Source organism: Phaseolus vulgaris, chromosome 2 (assembly GCF_000499845.2).
Source record: "Phaseolus vulgaris cultivar G19833 chromosome 2, P. vulgaris v2.0, whole genome shotgun sequence".
In the NCBI taxonomy this organism is placed as follows: domain Eukaryota; kingdom Viridiplantae; phylum Streptophyta; class Magnoliopsida; order Fabales; family Fabaceae; genus Phaseolus; species Phaseolus vulgaris.
Genome location: NC_023758.2, coordinates 34123182 through 34138478, shown reverse-complemented (window position 1 = coordinate 34138478; position 15297 = coordinate 34123182). Strand labels below are relative to the sequence as shown.

Here is a 15297-nt window from a genome sequence, read left to right as displayed (position 1 = left end):
ACCATAGAGTGAATTGTAACCCAATTGGGAGAATGGAAGGTGATAGAAGTATGCGTGGCTAATTCTACCTTTGGGATTGGGAGTAATCTGCTCAAACTCTTATGTATTGAGGTGATATTTTATATATTAATATTCAGTTCTTGATTGATTATTGGTATTGTTGTTTTACTTTTAATTTTCCGTGACAAATTGAGAATCTTAAATCTGACCGGGAGGTATTTTTAGGGTTCGGACCTAAACAACAATACTTAACAGATTTGAGTGCTAGGAATAGACTTGAAATGTTAATTGCTATTAAACGTCTGAGCTTCGTGAGCTTCGTTCTAAGTTGTTCTTATAATTATACGAGGGATCGATAGTTAGGGAACATTCTTAAGGATTTTATATGCGAGGAATCGATATAAATGATTTTTATATGTTAACATGAGAGTGAGAGAGATGAAACCTAATCCCTATTTTTCCAATTGAAACAATTAATTCTTTGTCTGTTTTCTTATTGATCATCGCCAACACAACCACTCTCAATACATTTTTAATTATTTTGTTCTATATTTAGCGATTATTGTACTTGATAATTCACTGTTCCTTGTGGGATCGATATCCGTCCTTAGGGACAATTATTAAGGACGGATATCGATCCCACAAGGAACAGTGAATTATCAAGTACAATAATCGCTAAATATAGAACAAAACAATTAAAAGTGTATTGAGAGTGGTTGTGTTGGCGATGATCAATAAGAAAACAGACAAAGAATTAATTGTTTCAATTGGAAAAATAGGGATTAGGTTTCATCTCTCTCACTCTCATGTATTTTGATTAACATGTCAATATTAAGTTCTTTAATTGAAATTGATGCCCGTATAAAAATCATTTATATCGATTCCTTGCATATAAAATCCTTAAGAATGTTCCCTAACTATCGATCCCTCGCATAATTATAAGAACAACTTAGAACGAAGCTCACGAAGCTCAGACGTTTAATAGCAATTAACATTTCAAGTCTATTCCTAGCACTCAAATCTGTTAAGTATTGTTGTTTAGGTCCGAACCCTAAAAATACCTCCCGGTCAGATTTAAGATTCTCAATTTGTCACGGAAAAATAAAAGTAAAACAACAATACCAATAATCAATCAAGAACTGAATATTAATATATAAAATATCACCTCAATACACAAGAGTTTGAGCAGATTACTCCCAATCCCAAAGGGTAGAATTAGCCACGCATACTTCTATCACCTTCCATTCTCCCAATTGGGTTACAATTCAGTCTATGGTGTTTTCCTCTCAATCTGGCACACTAAGGTTGAGCCTCTAGCCCTCTATTTATCCTAGTTTTCTAGGGTTAGGTTGTTTATTGTGTCGCGCTAATGGGCTAAATGATAAAACATAAAAAAGGCCCAATCTTTCTTTGCATCTTTTCCATTCTGAGACCTTCTATCTTTATCTTTTTAGCTCAAATCATTCATCTTTAATTCAAATCTCCAATCTTCCTTAGAAATCTGTAATTAACACCAAATTTGGGAATAAAATACTCTTATTCAAATAAAGATCATAAAAAATGTAAAAAGGTATAAATTCATAAATTAGGGATTATTTTATATGTAAATTAGCAATAAATCCTCATAAGTGCCTATATTTTAATATGAAATATTACTGAAATTAGACACTTATCAGAATACTTGTTGAAAATTTGGTATTAGATAAGGGATTATGGAAAAATATTTTGAATTGTATGAGGGGTGTTCTTCCCCTAATTAAGGTGTTGCGCATGGTGGATTCAGATGAAAAACCATCCATGAGATTTATTTATGAAGAGATGGACCTTGCTAAAGAGAAGATACAAAGTCTCTTCAATGGAGTTTGTAAAAGGTAAATAACTAATTACCTTTCACTTTTATTTCATTTCTAATCTTTTTTAGAAATGTGAACTTTATTTTCTAGATTAATTTATTTACTTAGTTACACCCCCTTTGGAAAATCATTGATCAAATATGGGACAACCAATTGCATAGGTCATTACATGCTGCAAGCTATTATCTTAATCCCATATTGCATTATAATCCGAAATTTAATGTTGATTATGAGGTGAAACGGGGAATGTATGATTGTTTAGAAAGGATGGGAGGAGACATTGATGAGATAAGTAAGACTGATGCCCAAATTGAGAGTTTCAGGAGTAAATTTGGATTTTTTGGTTGTGAAATAGCTCAATGTGCACTCAAAACGAAAACTCCAGCACAACGTTGGGAATCATATGGTGATATGAACATCTGGAACTACAAAGATTTGCAGTTAGCGTATTGAATTTAACTTGAAGCTCATCCAGTTGTGAGCGCAATTGGAGTGCGTTTGAAAGGGTAAGCATTTAAATTTGTGAGTTCATTTTATAATTAGAGGCTAATATGATGTTATAATTATTTAGGTCCACATAAAAAAAAAGAAATTGTTTACACCAAAAGACCATGAATGATGTAGTCTTTGTGATGGCTAATTCAAGATTGATGAAGAAGAAGAATGTTAGGAAAACACAAGACTACAACATTGATAATCTTGCCTCTAATGATGAATGGACTGTGAAGTTAATGAAATAAATGATATTGAACCTATGGATGATTTGGTTGAAGTTGAAGAATTTGAACCTATGGATGATTTGGAGGTTCCTCCAATTGTTGAGGATGAAGAAGGTCGTGACATAGATAACATTAATGAAAATGAAGATCTTGTAGAAGAGGATGATGATTATCCTTCAATTAATATGAAGGATTTCCTTAGATAATTTAATTGTATTAAATATTTGTGAACTTAGTTGTTTTTTGTATGAACAATTTATGATTTATGATCCTATTTTCAATTGTGTTATGTATTGAATATTATTTTCCATATGTTAGTAACTCTTACGAGTTGAGTTACGATCTTTTATCTCCTTTCCAATCCTTATGAGTTTGGCAACATTGGTCTCAAGTATCATTAATAATTATTTGTAAGTTGTTTCCTGTGCAATCCTCATCCATTTTAATGGTCAAGACATCAAACCCAAATGAACGGGAAAGTTTAAAAGCTGAGATTGATTGAAGAGACTTGGAGTTCCGCGTTCAAAACCGTGTAAGTTCTCATGCAATGCAATGATCGATTCTCACTTAGTCAATCAATCAAAGAACTATAAATATATATATATAGAAATAACAAAAACCCATTATCACCGGGCATCGTCAAGAACATTGAAGCTTCTATCAAATGCATAATCCACAAAACTATAGAGAGGAAAGACTCGCTCCCCGTACTTCTCAAATCCATCTAATTCTTCCTTAGCCATTTCTCTGAGCTCTTCAGCTTTTTCTGTTGCCTTTTCTACTCCGTTAAGCTCTGTGTAACTCTTCCCCCTGTTTTTCCCGTCACCACCTCCCTCAGCTTTCAATCTCTCTTCCTGAATATCATCCACAACTGCATACAATACCCCAACAGCTCTCCCGTACCTCCTCAGTCTCTCTATCTCATCATCGTCAGCACCAGCCAACAATCCTCCACACACTGCAGAACACTCTCCCATTTCACCAAACTTTTTTACTTGTATAAATTCAACTGCATTGGGTCCTCCTTCAAGGTCCAGGAACTGCCCTGCAGCCATACCAGTGGAGCCTACAGAGCGAGCCATCTCGGCAATCACACGAAGGAGATTCGGCTCAGGCACAAGGTCAGAGGGAGTCTGTGAAACAATGTGACGAAATCCAAGGGGAAAGAGCGCATCACCAGCAAGAATTGCCATGTCAACACCATATATGGTATGGTTTGAAGGTTTCCCACGGCGTGAGGGGGAGTCATCCATGCAGGGAAGATCATCATGTATCAATGAAGCTGCATGAACCTGATTGCCATAGAAATATAAGATTAACAATATATGTTTCAAAATAATCAGGAACACATTCAATTTTGCCATTACTTTTTAGTGAAGTACATACCAACACTTCATAATATCCATTTTGTATCCCATCAGGAGTTCAAAACACGAATTCAGAGAATCTATTTTGTTCAAGAACGATGCAAACTGCAAATAAAGGTATTGTTGAATTAACGGTTCATCTAAAGGTAGATAGGTACTCTATGATGCAAATACAGCTAGCAAAAGATGGAATCCAAAACACTTATTTACATGAATAATAACACGGCACTCCTACAACTCATCATGCAACTAATGTTATTCTAAAATCAAATGAAAAAGTGAGGAAATTAGGATCAGGTATATTTGACTGACAAAACTCTACTATAATAAAAACAAAAACGTGACAATGATAAACCAATGTCGCTCAAATGCCTCAGGTCATTACATCAAGATAATAAAAACTCAACAGAATCAAGACAAAATGATAGGGTGCAAAAAGAATATAACCATTTCAAGGGCACAGGCAGTAGGGAAGGCGGCAAGGCGACTGCCCCCAAAGAGTTCACATGCAGAGATGCACATAACAGGTGGGGCTCGCTTGACACCTTTGGCAAGGACTGAATACCTCATAGCTTCATATATCTGAGGAGGAAACTGAACTGGAATGGCTTCGTCGAGCTTCTGATTGATCTGCACCATTAGGGAAGCCCAATATGTCCTCAAATCAAAATCAGAAGCTTTTGATCGAATGGAAACCGTAGAAGGAGAAGAAGCAGCAGCGGAGCAGCGAATTGGAAACTCCAAGTTTACAGGCTTTGGTAGGTGGCAGGTGTGAGAAGTGCCCAATGTTGTTGTAATTGCGAAAGGAGCCATCCCTGACCACTCTATATGAAAAAAAAAGGAAACGATCAAAACATGTTATCAATGTTATCTCTAGTAACCTTAATATCCATTCAAACCAAAGATACCCATTTCATCAAACAAACGGTGGACGCAAAACTTTTACAAACAACAGAAAGCATTGGTTCATCTAATTACAGAAAGAACAACAAACAAACCCAGAAAAGCACAGTAATTGACCTGAAAAATAACTCAAACTCAAATAACAAAGTCCCTATAATCAACAATTTTCAATTTGAACCTCATAGAATCAATCATCTTCCAGGTCAATCATTTCTATGTTAAGCCAAATAGTCAAACACCCATCTTTCACAGTACAGTAAATTAGAGAAAAGAAAGAAAAAATTACCAGATACTGAATCAGGGAGAACGCAATAGAAGAGAAAAGTGAAAAGCAGATCCAGCAAAGGAGGAGAGAGTTGAGTTGAATTGAGGCAATGGGATGTGAGTGATATGATAAGGTGTGGGAGTCAATGGGTAGTGCGATTAGGTATGGTAAGGTGTTGGCGAGTTTCTATTGGTTCACTGCTTTTTATTATCAAATTTATATAGTATTTTTTATTAATATTTGTATAAATTTACTTCATGTTATTTTTTTTCCTATAAAATTCTTAAACTATTTTTCATTTTCTTTCAATTTTTTAAAAGATGGAATCCAAAACACTTATTAAATATAATTAATTTATTAACTGATTTAATTGTGAGGAAATTCATTAATAATAAAAATTGGAAATTTACTTTCATATTTTGAATTTTATATAATTAAATTTCTACCATTAAAATTTAATTTATTATCATTAAAATAATAAAGAGATGCATATACTAATTAAATCTAAAAATTATTTAATAAAAATATTAATTTTATGCGTATATTTACAAATTATTCAATATAAATATTACTTTTTCGTTTAAGTAAAATTTATGTATTGAACTTAGTGATTTAAAATTTAGGTTATAGTATTAATTAATGATTTAATTTAATATTATAAACCTTCTCGATAAAACAGATAAAACTCTTATTATCTCAATAATTACAATTGTTTTCAAAACCAAACCACCAATTAGTACTTTCTAGTTGATTGATCCCTATAAATCTAACTTTTGGAATATAGCAACAATTGTTACTATTATATTTTTTAAATTAATGAATAATACAACATAAATAATTTAAATGAATATTAAATATATTGATAACAAAAATATTATTACTTGTAATCATAACAATAATATGACATTAAATTTAAACTTTGAAGAAGAACAATTAAAAAAATAATAATAAAGTAGTTAAATTATGATAAATTTAGCCATACCTACTTCAAGATATTCCAATCTAACATTAAAAATTGATATATTAACATTATTTCATCAACAAACTTGTAAATATAACATACAATCTAATAATTATCAAAACTAAAAATTAGAACTTTAAATTAATAAGGTGTGATGCTTTAACATTGTTTAATATATAAGCGAACAAAAATATAATCACCATCAGTAAAAATACTATAAAGTTTATCTTAATTACTAATACCACCAACCACCACAAACAACTATTACCACTTGAAAATGAAAAAAAATACACCACACTTTTTATCATAACAAGAGAGTATTATTGAAATTAAAAAAAAATAAAATAAAGAAAAAAATATGAAAATGCAGTAAGAATTTGCCACAAATTGTATTTTTTTTATATCTTAAATTAGTTCGATCAACTTGTAATAACTAACTTATTAATTTACTTAAAATCTTGAATTAATTTTTATAAAAATTTTATTTTTTAGTTAAATTGATACTTAAAATAACAACTTTTTCTTCAATTTTTTATTTCAATATCTAGATTTAACTCTACTCAATTTAATTCGTTAAATTTATCATGACAAATAGAAAAACTCAACCCATGAAAATGGTACCCAACTCAATGTGTGAATACCGACGAGGAGGGTATCTCTCTTGCTATCATTAGGCAAAGATGGAATCGTTCGTCAAGATAAAAACCAATGCTACTTTTTTTGGTGAAGAAAATATAATGGATTGACCATACCATGCATAAATAATACTTTATCCATTAATAATGCAATCATTTACGTTAATGGAACATTCCAAGTAATTAATTCAGTGTTAAAACGCCTTTTAATCCGAAAAAAAATACAAACCAATCAAACTAAAAAATTTACGTATTTAACAAACAACACTTTCATATTATTAATTGTTAACATTTTTAAATTTTTTAAATAATTTTAAGTGAAGCATAAACTTACATTTTTATACCTTCCTTCTAACCACAACATTTTCATTTTTCTTCAGATTTTTCTTCAGCCGCAGTATTAGAGAGAACAATTTCATCAATTGAACGTGAGTAGAGAGAGTTAATGAGAAGACAAAATTTGTTGTATTCAACGTTCCTTAGTGCAAAAATATTTCTTTAAGTTTTATACTCCATTCTTACAACTTGCTGATTTTTTTCTAGTTTTGTGACTTTTGCTGATTTTTTTCTGGTTTTGTGATTTCCGGAAGAATATAAAATATTATTTTCGCTTCAACTAATAATAAAAATAAACATATTTATTTGATTTAGTATTTTAATTAAAAAAAATTATGGGATCATTATTAAGTTATATTTTTATGACATAAATGAGTTAAAATAACTTAATACTTTCCTTAGTATTTAAAAATAAATAACATCAAACAAATTTTTAAAATAAAAAAATAATTAATTTAAATATGACATTTTACTAATTTAATTTTTATAGAATTTTATTTGAGATATTTTAAGTCTTTAATTTTTTTATTTACATATTTTTTTATTAGAAGGAAGTTAATATAGATTCGTTTTATTAATTTTAATCTATACTGTTGTAGATAGGTATTGTTAGAAATAAAAAAAAAATGAAAAAACGGTATGGATGAAGTGTAGGAGGATCAGACACTCCTCTTAAATAGCGTGTCCGTGTTGGACACATGTATCCCTCGTATGACACTCGTAGGACATGTATCGGTGAAGTTGTCCAATTCAAAAAAAATTTGTTGGATTTCTGACAATTGTAGCATAATTCTAATACAATTTAAAAAAGAAAAAAATACATTAATTTTTTAAAAAACTCAAACTTATTGTATAAATGTTTAGTATGATTATAAAAATAAAGAACAAATCCTTTTGAACCAGCCATGAAAACATATTTCTGCTAAAATAAACTAAAATATACTTATTTATATAAATCTTTATTGCCAATTTATATAATTATATAATATATAAATATGTGTTTTCGTATCTAATTTTAGAAATTATACGTATTTCATGTTTGTATCAATATCAGTTTTATATCTGTGTTTTGTTGGTGTTAATATGATGTTACTATCTGTAAGAAGTGAATTGATTTCATCTAATGCATTATGTTTATTTCTACCAATAATTGTGCTAGCGTGCTTTGCTGAATTATTTTCTGTTAACGATATAAAATAATGGTCTTTCAAAAATTATGATGGACCTATACATGACCCATGCACATGCTACACTGTCTTATTTTGCATTAACAAAAATTTATTTATTAATTATTGTTATTTGAAAAATACTATCTAGGTAGCTTTTTGTCATCTAGTAAATAAATTTATATTAGTAATCTTTACTTTTATTTTATAAAAAATTATTTGACAACTAATTATAATAAATAATAATTAATTTAAAAATATTATATTGTTGTGCTATTATAAAAAGATTGGGAAGATATCATATATAAAATGAAGGTTCTGAAAGCCGTAATTCAAAATGTTGTGATATTCTCTGACCTAAACCATGAGTTTTCTTGTTTTCATTGGTAGCGTAGCACTGTGTTTGGTTGTTTCCTCGGCACTGCTTCAGCGGTTTGAAGAAGCAGCTAAAGCAGATGGGTCACTTAGCTTCTTGGTCATTGGAGATTGGGGAAGAAAAGGAGCTTACAACCAATCTGAAGTTGCGTTTCAGGTAATCACGTTTTCACGCCAAACAATGCTCATCATCACAAACAATCATACTCATTTTCCTCTGCAAAGTATTTTCATTGTTAGGGATTGTTTTAACAATTTTCTCCTTAATTATAACTTAAACTTTAACTTAAACTCGTTTTATTTTTCTTCACAACTTTCTTCATGTTATCAGTGATCACAACATTTATTACTACTCCATCTTTTCAAATGGAGTTTACACCGAGACAAGTCCAATAATTTTGCATGCTTAATCTTGGTAACTAGTTAAAGTGAATTTAAAACCTCTATCTAGGTATGGGAAATTGCTATATATACAGCATGTAATAATGTAAATTATATTTCTTTTGATTCTTTTTAATAATTTAATCATATTTTAATTTAAAAAAAAAAATTAATACATAATATAAAAATTTGATTGAGGATACATAATTTTAAACCATAATGATATTTTTTTCCCTTAATAGAGAGGAGAAAAACAGCCAATGAATTTAATTTTCTTGAAATACAAAGTGGCTAGTACAGAGTAACTCTTTCTGAAATCGTTTGATATATGAAATAAAAAATATCAATTTATAATTATGATACGGTATAATATAATTTTAAAATTAATATATTTTAATAAAAGGTATTTTTTTCTTTAATTATAATTTGGTATAGGATTCTCAATTTGTTTATCTATTAAGTAATAATCCTGAGGGTCCGAAAAGAAAATTGATAACATATATAAGAATGATGCAGCATGATGAAGGCCTAGTTTAGTTGTTATTTGGACAGAAACATCTAGGTCTGAATTATCACATGAATATTATTTTATTACTTCTTATTTGGATGGAAACATCTAGGTCTGTCTTATCTAATCAATATTATTTTATTAATCTGTTTAAAGTGAGTTTATTAGTTAATTAGATGGTAATAGGCTAAATGGTTACGTTTCCTACTGTGGATATATCCTCATTATTGTTATCATAAAGTTTGTCACTAATATTATATTATAAATTGTGTGATGATTGTTATGATATAATGATGAACTATTGTTATCACAAATATTTATCACGAATTCAGTTTTGAAATGAAATGTTTAGAGATGACATGTTTTTGTTGTAAAATCTATCAGAAATATATATTTATTCACATTTGTTATAAATTTTAACTTTCTCATCACAATTTTTTTCACTATTTATGACAAATATTTTGTTGTCACCAATTACTTTAAAAAATAATTGTATTTAATTTTTTTTAATATTTGTATAAGTTTTTAAAAAGTCAAAAAATACATTAGTGAATTTAAACAGATAAATATAATAATAAATACATAATTTCAAAATATTAATTCAAATACAATAGTAATATATAAATTTACGCAATAATATCATTATAATTATATTATTTAAATTTTCTTAAGAAAAGAACTTATTATAAATTTGAAAGTCATTTTGAACGACTCGAGGCACAATTTGATATGATTAAGTTTGATATAAGTTAAGGTATAGACTTATGAGCAACTTATTTTCATTCCTAAGCCTGGTAGCATGGGGGTAAATACAATCATATTTAAATTATTTTAACAAATTATATTAATTGTCTTATAAATGCGTCGAAATAAATAGTTAAATGATAAAAATTCATTTAAAATATTTTGAATAAATATTTAAAAATAATAGAATAAAGAACAGTACACTATTATCATCCAATCACAAAAAATCGATATACACACATATTTAATTAAGTTTTTTTTTTTAATTCTTATGCTAATTTTCTTAAAAGTTACATTAAAATAATTTCTGAATGATTGATGGCATAAATTTGTACATCATACCAATTAAACTCATCTATAAATAATTTTTGTAACTAATTTTTCTTAAACTTTAATACGCTTTTTTACTAATTTGACCGATTTTCTGAGCGATCAATTTTAAGAATTGTTTGGACCAACAATTCAAATCAATTCTCTATGCGATTTCTTTCGGCACCCCAATAATTTTTTCGTACACCCCACATTTTTGAAAATATCAAAACTATCCATTTTGAATTCTACCATAAATTCAGAATGTAAATATTGTATAAATTTTATAATCTAAAATATAAAATTTGTATTTTAAATTATACAATCCAAAATACATTATATTTTATATTATTATAAAATCTAAAATACAAATATTTTTTATTGAAGATTTTGAAATTTGTATTTTATATTATAGAATTTAAAATAAAAAAATTAATTTTCAGATTTTATAATTCAGATTTCTGAATTTCACGTTCCCGTAAAAAAGAAAACGTTCAATTGAAAATGTAAAAACAGATAATTTGGATATTTTGTTAAGTAGGGAGATGTATAGGAAGAAACACATGGAGTTACAGGAAGAGTTTCCAATTATGTATCTGAAAAAGAGCAAATAATGGTCATTTTCTGATGTTTCTTCTTGCTCAGTTCAACAATTACTCTGGAAACTAAGATGAATTTCAGTGTTTTTTTTTTCTAGATGGGAGTTGTTGGAGAGCAATTGAAGATCGATTTTGTGATTTCCACTGGAGACAATTTTTTTGACAGTGGGTTGAGAGGCATAGATGATCCAGCCTTTGACGAGTCATTCACCAAAATCTACACTTCTTCTAGCTTGCAGAAGCAATGGTACAGTGGTAAGACTTGAATTTCTTAAACCTAAATTTGAATGAACAGTGTAGTTTTTTAGTTTAATATTTAGATTGTTGTAGTTTTGGGGAACCACGACTATAGGGGCGATGTTGAGGCACAGCTTAGTCCTGTCCTCACAAATCATCACAAGAGATGGCTTTGCCTCAGATCTTTTATTGTCAATGCAGGTCAAATCAAACTTCTTTTCTTTTATTTTACTTTATTTCAATTCCTTTAATTATTCATTTTAAATTTTATTCTGTCTTGCACGTAAAATTGTAAGTTTTCACTTCATGTTTTAATCCTTACCATCACTTGTCTAATTTTATTTGAAACCATTATTACAAGAAAATTATTAAATAAAAAATAATTAAAATACACTAAATTTGTTTAAGAGCAAAAAGTAAAATAGTAGTAAAGTTGAAACAGATAGAAGAATGAAATAAGTGAGCTTAAAATATTAAATTAAACTATAAAACGAACATTGACATGCTTTGTGTTGCATTAATTATTGGTTTCAGAAGTTGCAGAGTTATTCTTCGTAGACACCACTCCATTTGTGGACAAATACTTCACGGAACCTGGGGACCATGTTTATGATTGGAGAGGCATAGGACCTCGCAAAACATATATTTCCAACCTCCTCAAGGTTTTACCCACTCATCATTTCTCAATCAAAACGAATCTTGGAAAAAGAAATAGAACACCCAAATATCTTTTCTTTATATTATTAATTAATTGATAATGCGAAAATAAAAAAAAATAAAAAATATGTAAATTCATACAAACAAAAGCTCCTAGGAATCATTGGTGTGTATGCTGAATTTAAATAGGAGGTGGATTTGGCTTTACAAGAATCAAATGCAAAGTGGAAAATTGTGGTGGGTCACCATACAATTAGAAGTGCCGGTCTACATGGTGACACAGATGAACTTGTAAAGCAGCTTCTCCCAATTCTCCAGGTAATTTTCAATTTTTATATTTTAAATAAAATATATAAGTTGGTTTCCTTTTATAATAATCATTTTAAAGTTTTTTTCAATTATCTAATACTATAAAAATTTAAATTTTCTACGTAACTTTTTTTCCCTTCTACAAAAGATATCAAATGTATCCTATTATTATATTTAAGTCCGTTAGTTCAGGTGAACTCATTACCTTTAGTAGTAACGGTTCAGAGATTATATATGGTTATATCCACCTAGTCCATGAACTTTTCAAACAAAAGTACATGTGAGATTTTCTATATGTATTTTTTTATGAGTAAAATAAATAAATAAACAAAATAAATCACTCAAATCCGTATAAATATCAACTGCATTCACTAATTAAAAGAAAGACTCAATAACCTTGTCAGAATCCGTCAACACAAAATTAATGAAAGCGTCTAAACATAACACAACCACCAAACTTTCAAACACATCCAAAATCTAACATAGACTTTAAATCAACATCAAACACGTCAACGGATCAAGACACCAATCAGACAAAAAAACAAGTAGAAGCAAAATAAAAAGTAATCCAAGATCAAATCTTAAATTAAGCCAAAAAAATATTTCAGAATGATTAATCCTACCGTCGTCCAAATCATTGTAAATTCACTTTATCAGTTGTCAGATCTCAACACTAACAATGATCCGAGCATTCTAGAAAAGAACTGAAATCTTCATCAGGCATTGTTACGAGTACCACCTTTAATGCTAAAAGCCACATTATTAATCATTTTGGGAGGTTCACGTAAACTTCTTCTAAGAGAAGTGACCTTTTAACGAATTAGTCAACGTATCTTGTTCATTTTTATGTTGTGGTTTATCCTCATGATCTTCAAGACCTTCCTTTTCCACCCTATCACCCCAACACTAGAAACAGCCTCAAAATCTGTCACTTTTGAAGATAATTAGAGTTTTATCTTTGTCACTTTTCCCCTAGTCAAAGATAATATTCCCAACAATGAAACCAAGATTAGGAAAACTTAAGTTTTGAACATGGCTCTCAGAAACCACTTGTGTAGACTCGTGATCATTCTGGAAGAACGTTAGCAAGATTCTCCTCCAATTTGAAGGTTTTCCAAAGACGTTGTTGGAAAGGTTTTTTTTTTATTTTTATTAACAAAAATAATTTCTTTTATCAACATCAAAAAAATTGTAGTATTTAAGAAATGTTTTAATTCGTATGTAAGTAAACAGAATAATTCATCTAATCTATATAACAAATTCTACCTTCAATCATAATATTTTCTCAATAAGATCCAACAATCTATATCCAAACATAATGTAAGTTAATCTAATACAAATCTCAGCAGATGCACTCTTTTCTATCCTATAGAAGGAAAGTTGCGCATCATTTTTGACCTCCTCATAGTTCTTGTACTGCATCACTTTCCTAGAGCTATTATTTAAAAACCCTCCACTTTATACTCTCGTTAAGCACTCACCATACATGAGACGGAATCATTGATATATTCACATGCTCTGAGAATCCTTGCAACTGTTTAAGTTCTAACTATTGCATATTTCACATCATGAGTAAATATCGTAGGTTAAATTACTAGCTTCAACGAACTGTTATGTGTCTATTGTTTCTCAGGCAAACAACATTGATCTTTTCATAAATGGACACGATCACTGCCTATAACACATAAGCAGTATTGACAGGTTTGTTAATTTCTAGTCACATACTGTGTAGTGAAGTTTATTTTAACTACATATACTAAACATATATACATGATTTCAGTGCAATACAATTTTTTACCAGCGGTGGAGGGTCTAAGGCGTGGAAGGGAGTTGTGAACTGGAGGAACCCAGAAGAAATGAAGTTCTACTACGATGGTCAAGGATTCATGTCTGTTCAGGTCACTGAAACTGAAATTGACATAGTATTCTATGATGTCCTCGGCCATGTTCTATACAAATGGAACACGTCCAAACAGCTTCACCGAGCTTGGTGAACAAGTTCATTATGAAACAAGAAAACAAAAACCTTGAGAACAAGAAAATCAAAATACTGAGAACAAGAAAAAACATGATAGAAATAAACCATTGAGTTCAATCACTGTTTATGTGGTTTGGCTTCATATTTCAGACGATGCATTTGACTAAAATCTGTTCCATAATATTTGTTTAGCGTGCGTGCTGTTTGGCAACTTTTGTGATTAAGATAATTAAACAGATAATGTTCGATGAGATTTTATGTACATGATCTGCGTATGAAATCAGAGTTAAAATATAAAAAAAACCAAATATTTTTTACATTTTTATTTAATATCAAAATTTTAAAATAATTACTTTAAAAGTATATTAATATTATTTTTTATTGATTAATATTTTAAATTTTTTACTCTGGCAATGATATGAAACAGTTTACTAACACCTATTCTTACCTGGTTTTAATTGCCTCTAGCCACTTATATGCTTCTGAATTGCTAAATCTAATTATGTGAATGATTAATAACTATTTTATTATGATCATTATGATCGTGTGAAAATGTTAATCCTAATTTATTTAAATGTGTTTCAATTCAATCTGCTTTGAGTTAAAATGAGTTCAATAAACCCCATTTAATAATCTCTATACCACATGCCTTTAAAATGATATACATATTAGGTAAATTTCCGTAGTAATATGAAAAATAAAAGAAAAAAAATATCGTCAGAAGAAAATAGTTATTTTTCCATTCAAATTGCATGGAAGCCATAATGTAAATTATGGATTTTTTGTTGCTAGGTTGGGTACATGTAGAAGAGCTCGATAACATATAATAGATAATTAGTGAGAGTATAAAATACGAGAGGAGTTAATCGTGTCATATAACTATATATAAATGAAGAACATAAACGTATGTACCGATGCATTACGCGTATTTTTCAAGAAGTTTTAAATATTTCTACGACCTTGGTTAATAAATGAAAAAATATGTTTTTTTTTTG

The 15297-nt window shown here is 29.2% G+C and overlaps 2 protein-coding genes across 2 annotated transcripts; one reads left to right on the top strand and one right to left on the bottom strand.

Moving 5' to 3' along the window:
- Positions 1-3151: 3151 nt before the first annotated feature.
- Positions 3152-5298, bottom strand: LOC137811614 (heterodimeric geranylgeranyl pyrophosphate synthase small subunit, chloroplastic). Its single transcript, XM_068613413.1, has 3 exons — positions 5129-5298; positions 4387-4763; positions 3152-3864 (listed from the first exon to the last, which is right to left on the bottom strand). Exons 2-3 carry the CDS (start codon positions 4750-4752, stop codon positions 3199-3201), a joined length of 1032 nt encoding a protein of 343 aa, XP_068469514.1. The 5' UTR covers positions 4753-4763; positions 5129-5298; the 3' UTR covers positions 3152-3198.
- Positions 5299-8511: 3213 nt separating this feature from the next.
- LOC137811613 (purple acid phosphatase 3-like) lies at positions 8512-14471 on the top strand. The gene is made up of 7 exons (XM_068613412.1): positions 8512-8737; positions 11220-11376; positions 11452-11559; positions 11893-12020; positions 12205-12333; positions 13958-14025; positions 14105-14471. The coding sequence occupies exons 1-6, from the start codon at positions 8570-8572 to the stop codon at positions 14003-14005; spliced, it is 738 nt and encodes a 245-aa protein (XP_068469513.1). The 5' UTR covers positions 8512-8569; the 3' UTR covers positions 14006-14025; positions 14105-14471.
- The last annotated feature ends 826 nt before the right edge of the window (positions 14472-15297 follow it).